A 20939-nucleotide genomic window follows, 5' to 3' on the forward strand; every position below is an offset into this window, starting at 1 on the left:
GGGATTGAACCGTCGTCCTCCCGAATGCGAGTCCAGTGTCCTAACCACTGCGCCACCTCGCTCGGTGCTGAAACGAATGTACCAGGTGGACAGATAAGGCATTCTTGATTCTTCCTGTCCTGTAGTCCGGAAATCATTTTTGTAATTCGTCACTAGAGACACATTTGCGTTTTTTTTCATGATTTCGATTAAACATTAACAGTGCTTCACTTCACAAAAAAATCATTATAATTAGAAATTATTAGAAGCCGAGGTATCTTTGCATTGTTGCATACGTAATGCTTTTAACAGACCACCTCGCAGCTCGTATTTCATAATAATTGCCGAGCTAGTTATTTCAATTGCTCTGAAATCGCAACTTCAGCTCGGCGCGGCGGCGACATAGAAAAGAGCAAAGCGTGGAAAAAGTACCACATTGTTGTAAGAAAGGTTCAGTCCTTTAGACTTCGCGATTTTTAGAGTTCAGAAAGTTGCATTTGCGCACTTTCAAGTTGAAGCAATTGTGTAACTCTAAAATAAGAACAATTCCCCACTTTCTTGAAAACCTACCTGGACAATTTTTAGGGTCCAAGATAGAGGACACGTCCAGGTAAAAAGTGGACGTCTGATAACCCTAAATAAAACTAAATTCGTATGGTGATTTAAATTAATATTTTCTAGTTGTCAAACAGACTGAGTTAAATACTTTCAATAGCTGTAAAACAATTACATGCATTATTGCTACACTAATGAAGAATTTCCTGAACAATATGTGCCACTAGGTCACACAACTATTTTAAAACAAATTTCCGAAGTAACGTTGAGCACTAGTTTAGAACACGGCTTGTGAAATGGCTTCATAAGAGAGAAATTGTGTTACACGTTTCAAAATGCTAGTTTTCCATCGCAATTAGAGTGTAACGATGCTCAGGTAGTTAAAATTTTCTTAACCGCCATGAGAAGATTGCTTGATTTTATTTACTTTTCTTCTGCACTCTGTTTACCATTTTGGGTAGAACGTTATGGCTACGTGGACTTTTTCTTATATAGCTGAGATTTATCCATAAAGTATTAATCGCCAAGAACGGGCTGCTACAAACCGTTTAGCATCTTTGGTTCCATTCAGCAGAGTGAGCAGCCTTTCATTTTCGTAGAGTTGGCAGAGGGCATATCACGCATTATTTGTTTTGATGCTGATTTCGTTTCTCAACATAGTCATAAATGTAGTGTCATGGCTGACTTCGATGCAATTTACGAAGAAGAAGAAGAGGAGGCTGAAGTTCCATATGAAGAAAGCTATGTTACCCTTGTCCCAGACCCAGTTGTTGTTCGTGGAGCAGGCAATATGACGGTGTAAGTGTTGCGCGTTTCAGGAATATTTGGAAACTCGTTCGCACCAGTGATTACAGTTTGCACAATAATAGTATATTTATGTAAACTTAACGTGAAACTGAAGTGCAGTGAGAAATATGCTGTTATAATCTTGATAAACATATTTACGACAAGTCCTGTGTGAGGCCGTTAAAGCTCTGTTTGTCTTCAAAACAATGTGGAATATGCATATTAACCATTCCTTTTATTCTCTGGCAGGTTTGGGTTAAGCAACAGGTTTGAAGCAGAATTCCCAAATGGCCTTGTTTCTCGTGTCGCTCCGGAAGAATACAAGGCAACAATTATGCGTGTGAACAGTGTTTTGAAGAAAACCTTGCCTGTCAACGTCAAGTGGCTGTTTTGTGGCTGTGTTTGCTGTTGCTGCACGTTAGGCTGTTCCTTGTGGCCTGTAATCTGCCTCAGCAAACGGGTATAAATGAAACAAGTTTTTCAGTTATTTAGTTGCATGTTCTGTAGCTCATGCTCATCATTTCGCCACAGGCCTAAGTGTTATGATTCAGAACATGTCAATTGAGCTATAGTTTGCTAAGGCGGCCATAAAAAACCTGTATTCTTTTGGATATTTATAAGTGCAGAATTGATTACTTATGTATACTCAAGAATCCCTTAAAGAAATAGTTGTTTAGAAGAAATTACAAGCCTATGTACTTGCAAATACTTGTGCTGTCTATTAGACATTTTATTTCCATGGGCAGATTGTTTAAGAGTTTCATAGCTGTATTTTTCACTTCTCTCTCTGTTAGATTCACTGGAGTAAAGTGCAGATCATGTTTCCTTCTAGTATCTCTGTTAATCTAGAAATGCTGTGTTTTAATAACACATCTCACCAGTGAGTCGTTTTAAAGCTGTAGTTAATACTCCCCAATTGCTTAGACCGATGCCCTCAAGAGATATAGATGGCAACCCCATACATTATGTTAATTACTTTCTTTCATACAATGAATACTTTTTTGCTTATGTGAGGAATTACTGCAGTATATGCTCCGTACTGTAAGACTGCAGTGAATAAAAAGTCATCTTGGTCATTTCTTTGTTTTTGAAGTTTACAGTTATTCTTATGGCAAAAGTTGGAAAACCTAAATGCTTTAGTATGCCTGTGGTTGTTCTGGTTGTTTTCATTAATACTGATACCCAGAAAGTTGAAACTCTGTGTATTGTTTGTTACTTGTTGACAGTATACAAAATTAATAAAATAGTTGAACAAGCTCTTTCTTCTCTCCTCCCTACCCACTCTCCCAAGTGCAGAATTAGTTCATTTGTGGAAAATCAGTTAACAGTTTTATCAGTTATGGGAAATTTCCCAGGTTAATACATCTGTGTATTGTTTGACAATAATGCATAATGTATCATCTGCAAAAGGGACTAGTTTTGCCTCCTGATTCAAGTCATTACTACAGTGCAAGAACAAGAAATCTGTGGCACTCTCGTTGTGATTTGTCCCTTGCAGGTGATAGGTTGTCTGTGTTTGTGTTATTTCAATGTCCTAGTATAATTTTCTGTGCCCTCTTTCTTATATAGCGACCTACCAAGCCATGTGCTTAAACATGTAGTCCAAAAATATTTTATTTCAGTAATAGAACATATTGAATGTGACAATCAAACACCTTCAATAAGTCAACTAGGTCCTATCCTTTGAGTGGTTACATTTATTCCTTGTATTATTGAAGAGTATTCTGTACTGATCTGATATCATAAATGGATCTGTCAAATGCTAAGACTGCTGTAGTGTAAAGTTGAGTGAGGCATGTAATTTCATAATATAAACCCAATTTTCACAGGAGAGACAGATTACTGTAAACTGTGTGTACTGTTTCCCTAGGTCATTCTTTAAGTACCTCTGTTTACACATTTCTCTTTTGTTGGACAATACTCGAAAAAGAAAAGGGGCAGAACACTTGTTTTGGATGTCTACATTAACTCAGGTTAAAGCAGGTGTATCTATTTTTGAAACATTGTCTGTTTACAATGCAAGTGGTGTTTTTGGTATTCTGTAGGTTATTTGCAGTGAATTGTCTATAGATAGGCCTAACGGGCAATTCGATATTGCAACTAATGTAAATTTTATGTAAATGTGGAGGTTGCTATGTTTAAAGCAAAACTTCTAAAATTGTCAAGCAGTTCTACTTTTAACAATGAACAAAATATTTTATAATTTGTACATGGCTGTAGCAGCAACTGTAGAATGAAATCTTCATCTAGGAATAGTAAACAGCCAATCAGTTGCAAATTAGAAAGTTTATATTACCATGGTTTCAATGTTTACAAAAGTCTCCTGCAGAAGGAAATATAGACAACCTAAGCAAGTTAACAGTGACACACACACACACACACACACACACACACACACACACACACACACACACACAAATCTCATTAACGAATACAAAATAACTTGTTCAGGCTTTCTGGATTACAACAGAGACTAGAAGACTTAGCACTTCTGCATAAAGAAAGTAAGAGTTACAGGCTTGAATTAGAGATTTTTATGCATTTTACTCACAAAGATGGATCAGATTTAAATAAACAGGTTTAACTCAAAAATAGAAATTGTCTACAGTTTCAGACCTCTACGTTTGTTAACATAGCAGGAAAATGGCGGTCTTCCGTGTGTCTGTAGGTTATATCATTTTCCTCGCCTGTTAATGCTAGTGGTACTTGCGTTTCTTCTTTGTTATGATGTAAGTTATACTTTTAGAGGTTTTATGTTCATAGTTTTTTCAATTGTGTTGTATTTGAGAGTATTATACATTTTACCATCTTCTTCCCCTCCCCGTGCCCTCCTTCACCATCTCTCTCCTTCCCTCCCTCTGCCCGCATTCCTCTCCCTTTTCACTCTCTTCCTCCCACCTCCCAACCCCACCCTGGCTCCTTTTCCTATTGTTTCTATTTCCACTATTCATAGTTTTACATAATTTGTTTTTACTACAATTACTTTTGATAATTTATTATTTGTTACTATTTCATTAATTTTTAATGTGTACACAGCTGATTATGAGCGGGTTTTTAATTTTAACTTTTGAAGCAACTTTCACATGATAAAGTTTCATTCACTACCATGCACCCTTCTTGTGCATACTGCTAGTACCCTCTCTTGCCAGAAGCTTTCTTTAGAGCAGGTGTTGCATATGTAACACTAGTGCACTAGCTGCACATTGATTTGGAAGTATCATGCGACAATAACCAATGTATTGTGTGTTTTAATATATTATGAAGGTGAAATTGTATGTTTGACTGATGCCTGTCAGCTGTATTTTATCATACCTTTGCCACAACATGTAATTCAAAAAGTCAGAATAAGTTTTTGTTTTTGTTGACAAGATATGGTTCTGTGTGTGTCTATATATAGTCTTAACACATTTTTACTGGTAACTTACTTAGGTTGTCTAAATTTCCTTCTGAAGAAGACATTTTTTATAAAAACAGTGAAACCATGGTAAAGGGATTTTACTAAACCTTCCAGTTTGCAACTGATTGACTGTTTACTATTTCTGCAGCAAAATACGATTTTATGTAACTTGGACTAAAAGTACATGTGACTTCTCAAAGGTTTCTCAATACAGTTTGGCTTGTGTCCAATAGAACTTACTGTTGATCTATAAAATAAGACAAAAACTAGACAACTGCAATATGCCTAAAAGTTGTAGAACGTGTCCTGTTGGCTGACACACCCATAGAGGTGTTGACTGTGTTTTAAGGAGGTGTATTGAATGGTCGTATATTTGGAAATATGCACCAAATGATGTGCACATTCACATTTGAAATGTAATAAAGTTTTTCAGCACTAAGTTGTACGCGGGCTCGGAATGTTTTTAATGTTATTTAGTTGATGGACTCTCACTGCATGCACAGATGAATGGGAGAGATTTTGGTGCAAGAGAGGTTTGGAATTTCTTGTTTTTATCCGGAGTTTGAAGCATCACATATTCATTGTTTTCTTTCCCAGTAAACAGTTTACATCAGTAACACACAATTATGGTCTGTTACTTTTCTTTCATGTTAGACATTAAATGCGTGTTGTTTGTGTAGTGTTGGGGGATTTTTTTCTTTTCATGGATGTAGTGTGGTTTAAAGGTGAAGAAGTTTATGATGATAATCTAAGATACTTTATTATTACCAATTGCGGGTTAAGTATTAGTCTTGATGTTCCTGTACTTTTGCATAATATTCAAAATATTTGAATACAGTTTTTTAAATGCTTGCAATTTATCACCTGGAAGTTGTCTATAAGCTACAGTGCTAAATAGGAAATTTTTGATTCAGTTGTATGTTCCCATTGTGCTGTTGAATGTTAGAGTATGAGAGAACTGTCAGAGTTGTAGGTAGCAGAAACATTATTCACGGACAGTATTTCTCTAGGTCTACATGCTGGAGAATGACCTGAGGAAATTTTGCTGAGGCCTCTGTCATTCTGTTGGCTTAAGACTACTCCCCCCCCCCCCCTCTCTCTCTCTCTCTCTCTCTCTCTCTCTCTCTCTCTCTCTCTCTGTCTCTGTGTGTGTGTGTGTGTGTGTGTGTGTGTGTGTGTGTGTTTTTTTTTTGGGGGGGGGCATATTTTTTGATACGGTGTTTGTCCATCACATTCCTTGAAGATTTGTACTATAGGGGCCAAGGTACATGTATGGACACAACATCATAAAATACACATTACTGGCTTCTTATAATTGGTGCCAGAGTTGGTAAATGTTATAAGTTAAAAGTTCAGTCCTTTGACATGCCTGTGGAATTTTCATGAGAGTTTCTGTGATCTCCACCTCTGACATTGCTTTGGCATATTGGACAGTATTTCATACTACATTTTAAGTAAAACGGTTTGATAAGTTTCTTCAGAAGTCAAAGATAGTTGATTTCATACTCCCCGTTTGCAGATGAGAACACCTTGATTTTTCAAATCAACCTGTTGCGTTCATGACTGGCTTATGTTTACCTGTCAAATTAGGCAGAATGATGTAGCAAAAGATTTGGTTGTTTTTCTGGATGGAACAGTTCTAGATAATGAATCATTTATCCAGCTTCAGGGTTTTTATTGATTACCAGAGGTTTGGTCCATATTAAGTCAGCTGAGGGTTATATTGTCCAATGTTTATTATTTTTTGTCAGTTGTGTGCACCCATGGAGTAAATTAAAGATCATGTTCTTATAATGTGTTGATCCTGTGCTCTTCAAATGTCAAGACATGGAAAAAAAAAATTATTATTTGGAAAAGTCAAGAAACAAAGATGCATATGGCTTCCATACCAATGATTCTAAGCAGCTGAAATTTATGGCATTAAAAGGGCTGTGTTTAAGCTTTAATTTGATTCATATCAAAATAATACTGTAAGATTTGTTTGATTATAATAAAATATTTTTAAAAAATTGGGAAATCTGAGGTGCTACTTTCTCTAAAAAGAAAAGAAGTTTCCTTATGTAAACTATGTATACAAATAGTGGTTCACATTTAAATATGGAGAAAGTATGGTTTCGTGAAACATAAAAACATTATATGAAGCAAAAGAACTAAAATCTGTCAGTAACAAACAGTGAAATCTATCCTTTTCATCAAACACAAGCTGAGGTATTGGGCTTCCCGTGAATTGAAAAACGTGTTTATTAATTATTTATTATGTACCCAACAAGATATTTAAATAATAAGTTGCCTAAAATAAACAACTTCATAAGAATGTATTTAAGTTTTTAAATGGTGGTGGTATCAGCTAAAGTTTAGATCAGGGCCAGCAACAGTCACGGTGGTGTTTATCTACTGCTCATATATTGACAACAGTTTTGCATAGCCAATTGAAAGATACTTTAAATATCTAGTGAAATTGAAACCATTGTCTTGTTCACTTTTTTTTCATGTGTTCGTGAGTTTCAGAGAATTTTTGTTATTGTTGCAGCCAATTATACAGGGTGGTCCATTGATCATGACTGGGCCAACTATCTCACGAAATAAGTGTCAAACAAAAAAACTACAAAGAACGAAACTTGTCTAGCTTGAAGGGGGAAATCAGATGGCGTTATGGTTGGCCCGCTAGATGGCGCTGCCATAGGTCAAACAGATATCAACTGCATTTTTGAAAATAGGAACCCCCATTTTTTATTACATATTCGTGTAGTACATAAAGAAATATGAATGTTTTAGTTGGACCAATTTTTTCACTTTGTGATAGATGGCACTGTAATAGTCACAAACATATGGCTCACAATTTTAGACGAACAGTTGGTAACAGGCAGGTTTTTAAAATTAAAATACAGAACATAGGACGTTTGAACATTTTATTTCAGTTGTTCGAATGTGATACATGTACCTTTGTGAATTTATCATTTCTGACAACGCGTGCTGTTACTGCGTGATTACCTGTGAATACCACATTAATGCAATAAATGCTCAAAATGATGTCCATCAATCTCAGTGCATTTGGCAATATGTGTAATGACATTCCTCTCAACAGCAAGTAGTTTGCCTTCTGTAATGTTCGCATATGCATTGACAATGCACTGACGCATGTTGTCAGGCGTTGTCGGTGGATCACGATAGCAAATATCCTTCAACTTTCCCCACAGAAAGAAATCTGGCGACGTCGGATCCAGTAAACATGCTTCGACAACCAATCCACATGTCATAAAATACGCTATTCAATACCGCTTCAACCGCACGCGAACTATGTGCCAGACATCCATCATGTTGGAAGTACTTCGCCATTCTGTCGTGCAGTGAAACATCTTGTAGTAACATCGGTAGAATATTACATAGGAAATCAGCATACAGTGCACCATTTAGATCGCCATCAATAAAATGGGGGCCATTTATCCTTCCTCCCGTAATGCCGCACCATACATTAACCCGCCAAGGTCGCTGATGTTCCACTTGTCGCAGCCATCGTGGATTTTCCGTTGTCCAGTAGTGCATATTATGCCAGTTTACGTTACCGCTGTTGATGAATGATGCTTCGTCGCTAAATAGAACACTTGCAAAAAATCTGTTGTCGTCGCATAATTTCTCTTGTGCCCAGTGGCAGAACTGTACACGACGTTCAAAGTCGTCGCCATACAATTCCTGGTGCATAGAAATATGGTATGGGTGCAATCAATGTTTATGTAGTATTCTCAATGCTGACGTTTGTGAGATTCCCGATTCTCGCGCAATTTGTCTGCTACTGATGTGTGGATTAGCCGCGACAGCAGCTAAAACACCTACTTGGGCATCATCATTTGTTGCAGGTCGTGGTTGACGTTTCACTTCCTTTTTCCTTAAATAATGTTACTATCCGGCGAACAGCCCGGACACTTGGATGATGTCCAGGATACCAAGCAGCTTACATAGCACACGTCTGTTGGGCATTTTGATCACAATAGCCATACATCAACACGATATCGACCTTTTCCGCAATTGGTAAACGGTCCATTTTAACACGGGTAATGTATCACGAAGCAAATACCGTCCGCACTGGCGGAATGTTATGTGATACCACATACTTATATGTTTGTGACTATTACAGCGCAACCTACCACAAAGCGAAAAAAGTGGTCCAACTAAAACATTAATATTTCTTTACGTACTACACGAATATGTAATAAAAAATGGGGGTTCCTATTTAAAAAAACGCAGTTGATATTCATTTGACCTATGGCAGCGCCATTTAGCAGGCCAGCCATAGCGCCATCTGGTTTCCCCCTTCAAGCTAGATGAGTTTCGTACTGTGTAGTTTTTTCATTTGATGCTTATTTCGTGAGATATTTGGCCTGGTCACTGTCAGTGGACCACCCTGTATAAAGTAGAAAGTGATTCAGTTCTGCACGGTGATGTAGTCTGTTGGTGCATGTCTCATGGATTAATTGCTGAGAAATTAGAATGTGTCAAATGTGGAAGTTAAATGACTCTTTAAAGAGTCAAAGGTTTGTGTGGATGGAATCATATGAAAGTTCAGTAATAGCTCTTGCTTCTCGTAGTGTTCTATTAGAAGTTATTTATGGATTTATGAGTGTACATCAAAATGTACATACTGAGAACTGGATTTGGTCAAGCAAACTGTTCGATGGGAGACAATTTTGTGTAGAAGTTTAAGTGTAAATCTGCTTGAGACAGAACGAGAAACATGACAGATTGTTGAGGTTGATGAATCTCAGCTCGTTATGAAGTAGTTTGGGAGATGGAATACAAAAAAACTGGAAGGTACGTGTTTGGCAGTATCCAGAGAGGTACAAACAAATTTTTGTTGTTGTTGTGTGTAGGCGTTCAAAAGCTGTTCCTTTAAAAATTATTAAAGATAATATTTTGCCAGGGATAACAGTGATATCTGACAGTTTCTCCGCATATAAATGTCTAAAAAACAAACGTTTCCAGACCTTAATGTAAATCACAAGTTGACTTTCAAGTATCCAAAGACAGGTTCACATTCAAATACCATAGAGAGCACATAGGGTGCCATTAAAGATCCCACCATGGCACAAGACATTGCAAGACATTCTTCGATAGCTGTCTCTTCGAATGTGTGTGGAGGAAACAAAATGGAAATTTGTCGGGCTTGTTTTCATGTATTTTGCAGGCGGCTGCATTGGTGTCTAGTCCAAATGAATAAAATTTGTTGCAGTTTCATTTTTGCTTTGTTTTCACTATTAATTGTTATTCCTAAATAGAGTAGCAATTCTATTAATATATTTTGATGCCACAACTACTTGACAGGCGTGAAAGTGTGTGTGGGTGTTGGCAAAGCCAATGATACCGAAAGTCAATCCGAGGTCTGGGTTAGGTTGGAATATGACAGTTTCACTCACAAAAATTACATTTTATAATATAACTCCTCACAAATACTGCACCGAGCAAGGTGGTGCAGTGGTTAGCACACTGGACTGGCATTCGGGAGGATGACTGTTCAATCCCGCGTCTGGCCATCCTGATTCAGGTTTTCCTTGATTTCCCTAATTGTTCCTGGCAAATTCCAGGATGGTTCCCTTGAAAGGGCATGGCCGACTTCCTAAATTATTGGATTAGGCATTTGTAACATCTACATCACAATGTACTACTCCATAAGCTATCTTTTGGTGTGTGGTGGAGGGTGCCCTATACCACTACTAGTTGTTTCTTTTTCTGTTCCACTTACAGATAGAGTGAGGGAAAACGACTGTCTGTATGCCCCTATACGAGCCCTAGTCTTTCTAATCTCATCTTTGTGATCCTACATGAAATGCACATTGGTGACAATAGAATTGTTCTGCAGTCAGCCTCAAATGGTGGTTCTCTAAATTTTCTCAATAGTGCTCCTCGAAAAGAGTGTCGCCTTCCTTCCAGTGATTCCCATTTGAGTTCCCGAAGCATCTCCATAATACTTGCGTGTTGTTCAAACCTACTGGTAACAAATCTAGCAGCCCACCTCTGAATTCACTGACAGTCAAATCTTCTGAACAAGTATGCTGTTTAGAAATGATTTTGCATAAATGATTTACCATTCAGGAGTATTACTTAATTTCAGTATGAAATTCAGGCACAGGAATAAGAAAATAGTTTAGTACCTTTAATGATTTTAGAATTGATGAATCGGGGCAGTAGCTTGTCACATTGTCTGTTCCTCTGTTGTTCAAAATTCAAAGTGGATGCCAAGAATGGGTTTTTATGGAAAACGGTTCAACTCCTTAGGCATTAGGATGTGATTTTCAGCCGTAGCATTCTCGCTTCCCGCGCCCGGGTTCCCGGGTTCGATTCCCGGTGGGGTCAGGGATTTTCTCTGCCTCGTGATGACTGGGTGTTGTGTGATGTCATTAGGTTAGTTAGGTTTAAGTAGTTCTAAGTTCTAGGGGACTGATGACCATAGATGTTAAGTCCCATAGTGCTCAGAGTCATTTGAACCATTTTTGTGATTTTCATATGATCTCTGTAAACTTGCTTTAGAACCAAGTCTTTCGACAGTGCCTCCAAACCCATCGCAAAAATCAAATGGCTCTAAGCACTATGGGCCATAACACCTGAGGTCATCAGTCCCCTAGACTCTATCTTAGAACTAAAAAAAAACCTAAGGACATCACACACATCCATGCCCGAGGCAGGATTCAAACCTGCGACTGTAGTAGCAGCATGGAACCAGACTAACGTGCCTAGAACCTCTCAGCCACACCGGCCAGCCCCAAGCCCATTGCAAGCCTTGTTTTAATAAATATTCTGAAGACATGCAATAAGAAAATGTTCTTCATTTTTATATTGTGGGGCATTGCCATCATAAAAGTAGAACATATTTGGCATGTAGTAATGCCATGGAAACATTGTGATTACAAAACACTTTATTCATGACACACTTTAAGTAATCACCATCTTGCCAAATAGTCTTAGGAAAGCTCATACAATTGAGCAGTACAAGAAAAATGTACAATCTCATGTGCTGTTGCCATTGGGTGTATTTGCAAAAGATGTTATTTTGATACGTCACATGCCAGTAGAACACATTTCTTTTATGGTAGGCAATTTTTCCTTTAAAACTGAGACCACCTTTGATAGGAAAACATATGCCAGTGTGTTGTGTTCTAAGCAGTCAGAAATTAAGGCTCAGTTCAGATGTTTTAAATTCTGTGCTACCCTCACTGTAGTCCACAAGAAAAGGATGCAGTGTGGTTGGCTATTCCATGTAATAGGAACTATTAAGTGAAATCAGTGTGGGCCAGTGGTATAGTCAATAGTTGATTTCCCTTTCAACACATCCTTTCCCCATCTTAAAATTATCAAAGGCAGTCAGAAATTTGTAGTAAATGCACATATTTCAGAGAAAGTAAAAGAGGGATTTTTGAGATTTTAGAAAAGAAATTATTTGCATTTTAGTAACTTCATTTTTTTCAAAAGCCTTTCACTAAAAAAGGACTAGCATGGTAGTATTTTTTAATGTTGTTGTATTTGGGCACTGTAAAATATTTTTAAAATATCAGAGATAACTGTGACATGAAGTACAAAAAAAACTAACCGAAGTTGTTGGATTTAATGTGGACTAACCCCTAAACCATTTCAGGCACATGCTAAATGTTCACCACATCAGCTAATAGATTTCCTGCTATTTGATTGCTTATTTACGTGTTCAGTTCTTTGTTCTGGTCAAAAACCGTCCTTGAGGTCTTCTTAAATTTGACTGTACACTTTAAATTTTACAACATACACATAACGGTTAAACACAGTGTATCAGTGTGTCACAGGTTTATTACTATAATACATAATAGAAACTGGATAAGAATGTAGGGAAAAAAAGATACTCTTCAATCTTGCCAAAGATTACAGATCAGAATGTAAAGGTATGCAGTTAGTTCCAATCATTCCCAGAGAACATTTTAGCTTTGAAACTAAAGCTATATGTACCTTCTGTGATGTTAAGAAGCAAGTTACTTCATAATTTAGTGTGTCTTTGATTTATTGACACATAGTCAGCATGGATTCAGAAAATATTGTTCTTGCAACAATCAACTAGCTCTTTATACTCACGAAGTAATGAGTGCTATTGACAGGGGATGTCAAATTGATTCCATATTTTTAGATTTCCAGAAGGCTTTAGACACCGTTCCTCTTAAGCAGTCTTCTAACCAAACTGCTTGTTGATGGAATATTGCCTCAGTTGTGCGACTGGATTTGTGATTTCGTGTCAGGAAGGTCACGGATTGTAGTAATAGATGGAAAGTCATAGAGTAAAACAGAAATAATATCCAGTGTTCCCCAAGGTAGTGTTATATGCCCTCTATTGTTCCTGATCTATATTAACGACATATGAGGCAATCTCAGTAGCCATCTTAGATTGTTTGCAGATAATGCTGTCATTTACCATCTTGTTAAGTCATCAGATGACCAAAACGAATTGCAAAATGATTTAGATAAGATATCTGTAAGATGCGAAAAAGGGGCAATTGACCCCGAACAAAGAAAAGTGTTAAGTTAATCACATGAGTACTAAAAGAAATCCACTAAATTTAGATTATGCGATATGTCACACAAATCTTGAAGGCTGTAAATTCAACTAAAAAATTATGGATTACAGTTACAAATACCCTAAATTGGTATGATCACATAGATAATGTTGTGGTTAGAGCCAACCAAAGACTGTGATTCATTGGCAGAACACTTAGAAGGTGCAACATGTCTACTAAAGAGACTGCTTACATCACACTTGTCCGCCCTATCCTGGAGTATTGCTGTGCAGTGTGGGATCCGCATCAGGTGGGACTGACGGATGACATCGAAAAAGTAAAAAGAAAGGCAGCTCATTTTGTATTGTCGCGAAATAGGGGAGATAGTGTCACAGACATGATACATGAATTGGAGTGGCAATCATTAAGACAAAAGCGTTTCTCGTTGCGATGGGATCTTCTCATGAAATTTCAATCACCAGTTTTCTCCTCCGATTGTGAAAACATTCTGTTGGCACCCACCTACGTAGGGAGAAATGATCATCACGATAAAATAAGAGAAATCGGGGCTCGCACAGAATAATTTAAGTGCTCGTTTTTCCTACGCACCGTTAGAGAGTGGAGCGGTAGAAAGACATCTTGAAGGAGGTTCATTGGACCCTCTACCAGGCACTTTATTGTGAATAGCAGAGTAATCACGTAGATGTAGATGTAGAGATGCTTAAACACTTTTAGTTTGAAGGGGATTGAAGATAATAGAGAATGTGAATGTCACCTGGAGTTGTGATAACTGAGAGAACTCTGAAACATTCTTTGTGTTTCTTAATGACACTTTTACTGCATTTAAGAAATTGTAATATCAGTGTGTGTGTGTGTGTGTGTGTGTGTGTGTGTGTGTGTGTGTGTGTGCGTGCGTGCGTGCGTGCGTGCGTGCGCGTCCACCTGCTACCACCCCCCCATCCCCCACTAGAAATTTGTTGACCTCAAACGTGGGAGGTTTTACTATTTGAGACCTTACCTACTAAAATATCATGGTAGTCAAAGAGAAGAAGTGATCTGTCTTTTTGTTAAGTAAGCACATGGCCCCATGCCAACAGAAACTGAATTTTCATTCTAGATAACTGTTATCTAGATCTTTAACTTAATAGAGATTTTTGCATTATGTAGAAGTGAGTGTGAAAGGATATGTGATCTGATATGTCTTTCAGCTTAGCAAAGTGATTATAATTTGGTAGGTTTGAACTTAGGTTCTGCTTCGTTGGCCCAGTTGTAATCAGCTTGGAGAGATTTGTAAATAAATTTAATGGTCACGTTGAAGATTGAGTATTTAAAGAAGATAGTTGTAAGAAAAGACTAGTGATCCTAGTGCTGGTATTGACAACTTGTAAGCTCTGATTTAAACCATTTATAGACCGTAATAGAGAATCCTGTTCATTATATTTGCAAGCAGAATGTTAAAAAGAAGTGTCGAAACCTGTACAGCAGTAGAGAACAATTGTAATCGCTTGTTGTCAGAACATAGTTCATTTTTTTGTTATGTACTGAATGCCACACCAGTACCTGTTACACAAAATGTGTTGATATGGAAAATGAAATAAGATTTGCTGCCAGATTGAAAATATGCTTACAACCACAACACAGTACATCATCTTGTTTTGGGATGTCATTTACAGTTATAATAGTAACATCTGCTGTGTACCAGAGGAACATTGTCGGGCGTTACTGTTAATGTTAGTCTCTAATGACTTTTGTTATTTATGGTTTCAGAGTTTGAGAAGTATTTGCCAATAAAATTTCCACCCACTGAAGTTTCAACCAGTGATAGATATGTTAATCTGTTATCCACCAACACCAGAATATGTGGTTTCTAAGAAAGCTTAAATCATTGGAACTTTCTAGCAGTTAGAAATTTTGTCTGCCTTATATCATGTAGGTGAAGTATAAAATAATGCACAGCACCTGTTACGAACTTCCAGCAAAAATTAAATTTTCTGCTATTTACATGTAACTTTTGTGACCTTTCTACAAGCTTCCTCTTGTATACTTTCAAACTGATAAGCAGATTGTTGATGTGTTGGTAATTATAAAGTTTGCATGTGGTAGTTGAGGAATAATAGCCTCTCTCATTTATTATTATATTTTATGTACTTGATTTCTTCTATGACTAATTAGTCCAAAATGAGGCACACTGAGATTTAGGTTTAGTTAATTTATGTGTTCCATGGACCGTAATTGTGCTCTCTAGGTATGTTATGGTACATTTCAGTTAGTTTACAAATGTGACACTTTTTGTTTTTAATGTTCATCTTAGGATACCTGTAATTTCATGTTATTGTACTGCATTGTTGCCATTATATTTGACTTGGGAACCCAGAATAGAAGGAAGAGAGTTGGTCCCTGTTTGCTCATACAGATTTAGGTGTTACGTTGTGAAAGTTGGTCTGGTTTCTTGAACAAGGCCATTTCAGGTTTCCTTCACCATCATTACCAATCTAGCTATTGCACCCTCCCCAGTGACCATCAATGTTTATGTATCAAAGTGATTATTTTAACTTTGCATTGATTGTATTTTTTTGTTAAAAGAATCCTTGCAGTGATGCGAAAACATGTTTCTTTCATGGAAAAAGATTTTATATTCTCCAGAATGTAGCCAGCCTCAAGCGTTTGCAATTCAAGTAGCACACTGAATGAAAGCTTTTGATTTAACCGTCTTAGATCCGAATTTTTCCTGGAGGAAGGAAAATTTTTCTTTATGTGGTAATGCACATAGGTGAATTTCTAATGATTTTTAGATGCAAGATTTATACAAAAATAAGTACCCATTTTCAAAAGATACATTGTACACTTGGCTTCATTTTATGGACTAAAATAACTAATGGTGAAATATCCTCTATTGTAATAAATAGAAAAATGATCATTCAGTAATTACCGTGCAAAATGCCGGCCGTGGTGGTCTAGCGGTTCTAGGCGCTCAGTCTGGAACCGCAGGACTGCTACGGTCGCAGGTTCGAATCCTGCCTCGGGCATGGATGTGTGTAATGTCCTTAGGTTAGTTAGGTTTAAGTAGTTCTAAGTTCTAGGGGACTGATGACCACAGATGTTAAGTCCCATAGTGCTCAGAGCCATTTGAACCGTGCAAAATAACAATTTCAGTTATACAGTGGAATGTAACGAACCAGCCACATCTGTCTATTCTGGTAATAATGAGCTGCTGCACACTGCTACATTGACTTGCTGATAGTTTCATAGTGATCTCCAACAGTTGGTAGCTTTTGCACATGATGAAAAGGTTGAACATTTGCTAATGTGTACCTCAAGTTTCCATTGGGAAAAATGCTTCTGTTGCACCTAAGATACAGTAAAATTTAATGTACTTAATTATAGCCAGAGGCACCTGAAAGAGTTAAAGGAAAAAGGAAGTTCTAAATTTGTTTGAAATTTGTGACTGCTGTGTTAGTGATTGTTTAAACTTTAAAACACTGATTATTAAAATATAGACCAGTTGTTGCTATCAGCAAGCATTTCTTTTGTTAGTTATAAGATATTCATGTGTATTTCTTAACCATTCTTGGAAGGGGAGGATGTTCATCAGTGACACCCTTAAAACAATTCTGACAACTGATATGACATGCAAGAAAATCTGATTTATCGGTGAGGTATTTCGTGTTCTGAAAGTGATGATCACACTTTTTTTTTTTCTAGATGGTTTGTGTAGTGAAAATATTGTCCTCTGTTGTATTCTTAATCTTTAAAAGCAGCATAATGAGATGCTTTGGTGGCCTGTAATACAAAAGGCATGTTCAGAAAGTAAGTGTGTTGTGACAGTAATGGGCTGCAGTCTTTCGTTTTTTGAGGCTGGACAACACTGAGTGTTAGAGGGGGAGTCCCCTCAAGTTGTAGGATCCAATTGTGTGAAAGATGTCTGTAAGTAATCATTTTGAGTGCAAACCATGTGAAGTTATCAAGTTACTGCTCATAGAAGGAATAAAACCTACAGAAATTTTTTTGGGAAATGAAAACTGTTTAAGATGAAGGTGTTAGTAACAGAATGAGTGTGGTTAAGTGATAAAGGGAGTTCAGTGGAAGCACAACAAATGTTCATAACAGAGGAATGGTACATCTTACTTGGTGACTAATGAGTTGGTGCAAAAAATTTAGGAAACTGTGAAGGCAGCAGGTTTACAGGGGGTGAAATGTCTGCGGTGCTTCAACAACTCTCCAGAACTATCTTATATGAGACACTCGCAGAAATGCTGGACACCAGAACAGGTGCACAAGATGGGTCCCAAAACAACTGACGTCAGCAGTGCAAGAAAAATTGGGTCGGTAGCCCTTGCACGTTTAAAGAGCGGCTTGAATTGTAAGATGAAGATTTTCTGAGATCTGTGGTGACTTGAGTTAAAACATTGGTGGCTCATTATATGCCTGAGACAAAAAGACAGTCATCACAGTGGCATCACACCAGTTCCACATCTGCCAAAAAATTCAAAACCACATTTTCAGGCAAAAAAATCGTGACCTCAGTGTTTCGGGACAGAAAAGGCATCACTTTGATCGAATTCCTGCCTAGGAGGGAGACCACCAATGCACACCGATATTCCAAGACCCTAAAAAAACTCAAAGGAAGCATTAAAAACACCAGGAGGGGAATGCAGATGAGATGTCTGCTTGTTGCTCAACAACACCTATCCTTGTCCAGCGTTGACCACCAAAGTGCTCTTGGACTCAATTGGTTGGGCCCATCACATGCAGTGAACAGGATGGTGATTATGTGGAAAAGTAGTCATCAAGTGTATCAACAGTATACTGTAATTTTTCAAGTACATTTATTCGAAAAAAAAACATAAACTTAGTACACTTACTTTCTGAACATTGTTCGTACTTTTCAAGTATAAATATTTGCTGAACGTTGAGTAAAATTTTCTCGTATTTTGATATTAAAACATGTCTGTTCATTTTCAGTAACTTCAAAACTTTGCTCCTTTGTTACATAGATAAGTGTAATCATTGGACTTATTTCATGTATTTACTCATTTTGCTTTTACTATTGTAGACTCAGCACTCTATAGACAAGTTACTGGAGTGGGAAAACAGTCATTTGTACCATAAACTTGGCCTGCACTGGAGACTTGCCAAGCAAAGATGTGATTCTTCATCAATGATGGAATATGTAAGTGCACTATTTAACCCTGTACTATATTTTTTACTCCCAGACAAACCAGACAGCCCAAGTACCAGAAAATAATGATTTGCTACCCACCGTCTCCCACTCTCCCTCTCCCCCGCGATCTCCCTCTCGCACTCCCCCCACCCCCGTCCCTTCTCCCATTCCCCCCGCGCCTCACTAGCCCCAAGCTCATGCAACCACCCACTCCCCCCATCTCCCATCCCTCCCTCAACCTCGCTCTCCCTCCTCCTGCTCCAACCCCCTGTCCCCTTACTCCTCCTCTCTGCCCGTGCTCCTCCCCGCTTCCCCTCTCCCCGTTCTCCTCCCCTCTCCCCCACCCCACCCCCGTTCACCTCCCCTCTCCCCCACCCCACCCCCGTTCTCCTCCCCTCTCCCCCACCCCACCCCCTTCTCCTCCCCTCTCCCCCACCCCACCCCCGTTCTCCTCCCCTCTCCCCCACCCCCGCACTCCTACCCCATCCCCATCCCCCTCTCCCACTCCCACCCCATCCCCCTCTCCCTCTCCCCCTGCCATCTTCCCAACACCTGCCCAGCCCACACTCTGGCTCCCACCTGTCTCACTGTCCATGCCCACTCAACACATGTATTCACTATCCTCCCACACATCACTGTGCTTTGTAGTAATCATATAAAACATAAGTCCTTTGTTAGTCTGACAAGGTTGACAGCTACTAATGGCAGTTTGTCTCGCTCTTCTTGTTATCTGTTAATGATACCTAGTAAAGGCCTCATACTATTTAGCAGTACTCAAGAATTGGTCAAATGAAAGATTTGTAAGCCACTTCTTTAGCGTATGAATTAAATTTCCTTTTTTTCCATTGAATGTCATTCTGGTATGTGCTTGTTTTACGTCTAGATATATGGAAAAAAGATAATTATAAAAAATTATCCAGTCCACCCATTCTTTATCTATTTATAAAACATTATGACAGATTGCTGAATCTGCAGAATCTGTTAAATATCTACAAAATGGGATGTTTGTAAGTGAATACACACAGTCCCTTCAAGCGTCTCCTGTTCTGAACTCTCCACGATTACTTCATAGTAATTGAACTAAATAATTTAGCCAGTTTTTTTTTTTTTTCAAGAGTATTGCATCTGGATGTACCAGAGTGCTCTTAGAAATATTTAAGTTGCAAAAAAAAAAGTGTGTAAGTAATGGAATTAAGAGATCCAGTGATGAATTACCAATAACTTCACATATTTCCTTCACTTTCAATTGACGTCATTTGTCCAAGAACATGCAGCCATCAACGAGTTTATAGTTAAGACTGTGCATCCCTGTTCCAATGTAATGCTTCTAGCATCAGAAATTTGCCTATTCTAACCTAAGATCAAAGGGGTAGGTAACATCTGGCAAATTGGACTCATACGTCCACATGTCTGGAACCAAATGTTTATGGACATTAGTATGTTTACTTGCTCAGACAATCATATGGTTTTGAAAAGTGATTACCCTGTGTACACAGATAGAAAATTTAATTCAAAAACCAAGCAAAAATGCTAGAAAAGTATAGAAAGTGTTACCTTCACCAGGAGAACTGTTCTAAATATATACGTAGTAATACAGATGAAACTATCAGAATCTCAATGAAGTTAAAGTTAGCCACTAACCTTACGCCCACTAACAGCCATACACTTTTGAATACTAGTACATAGTATGAACACATCAAAATCAATCCAAATTGCTGACAACACGGAGAGTATTCTTATGCAGAACACATGTACCTGTGAATGTGCTTGCAAGAAATGCATTTAAATGAAAATGGTATGTGTTTCCCGTGAAGGTAAAATATATACAGGAAGAACCACAAAAGTTTAAGGACATATGATTGGCTGTAAAACTGGGTGCTTTCCATTCTGTGAGGACAAATATTATGCTGTCAGTTTGAGAGCAGGAATAAAGACTTCGTGGATTCAATTAATTGTTCCACTCCATGTGTTAGAGTATGTGAATCAAGTCATAGGTGCTCAGTAAAGGCAAAAGCTTTCGTAGTCATTGCTGCATGGAAAAATAGTATACTTCAAAACCACATGAAAGGAAACAGTAGTGATATGCATTGCTGTGCCTTCTCCATCTGGTAGGTGGATTAACCCTTCCAGTTTTTCAGAACACTACTGCTACGGGAGGAAGACATGCTTTTTGATAATTTTCTAGAGAATAGATTGCCGTAAAGGAGTGTTTGAATGCCACATTCAATAAAGTTGCCATTTATGGTAAGTAGTCCAGTGATTACTCTGTGAGTAATGTTACAAATTGTGAGCTGTGCTTGCACCCCATGCATGGGGCGAGCGGGCTTCACCACTTCTGCCAGCCGGCTGTATGAACTGAGGGTGGCCTCAGAAAGCATGCAACAGGTGTTGTTGGTGCCAACATGAGCCACAATGTGCAGACAACTCACACTCTCAATAGCTGCAGTTAAGGCCGTCCCCACATCTTGGTTGAGGCCCCTTGGCAGACGTTCAAAGTGCACATTAGCTTTCTTTCCAGTCCTGAATGCCATTTTCCTAATAGGCTTCATAATGCACCCAA

The 20939-nt window shown here is 38.1% G+C and overlaps 1 protein-coding gene across 1 annotated transcript in view; it reads left to right on the forward strand.

The window, feature by feature from the left end:
• Positions 1–1119: 1119 nt before the first annotated feature.
• Positions 1120–20939, forward strand: part of LOC126183398 (cysteine-rich hydrophobic domain-containing protein 2) — a 51594-nt gene continuing 31774 nt past the window's right edge. Inside the window, exons 1-3 of the mRNA XM_049925344.1 lie at positions 1120–1332; positions 1570–1780; positions 18272–18388. Coding sequence (XP_049781301.1) covers positions 1211–1332; positions 1570–1780; positions 18272–18388 — 450 coding nt within the window. The 5' untranslated portion in view covers positions 1120–1210. The remainder of the gene's footprint in view (positions 1333–1569; positions 1781–18271; positions 18389–20939) is intronic.

The sequence above is a fragment of the Schistocerca cancellata genome, chromosome 4, assembly GCF_023864275.1.
Source record: "Schistocerca cancellata isolate TAMUIC-IGC-003103 chromosome 4, iqSchCanc2.1, whole genome shotgun sequence".
NCBI classification, from domain to species: Eukaryota; Metazoa; Arthropoda; class Insecta; order Orthoptera; family Acrididae; genus Schistocerca; species Schistocerca cancellata.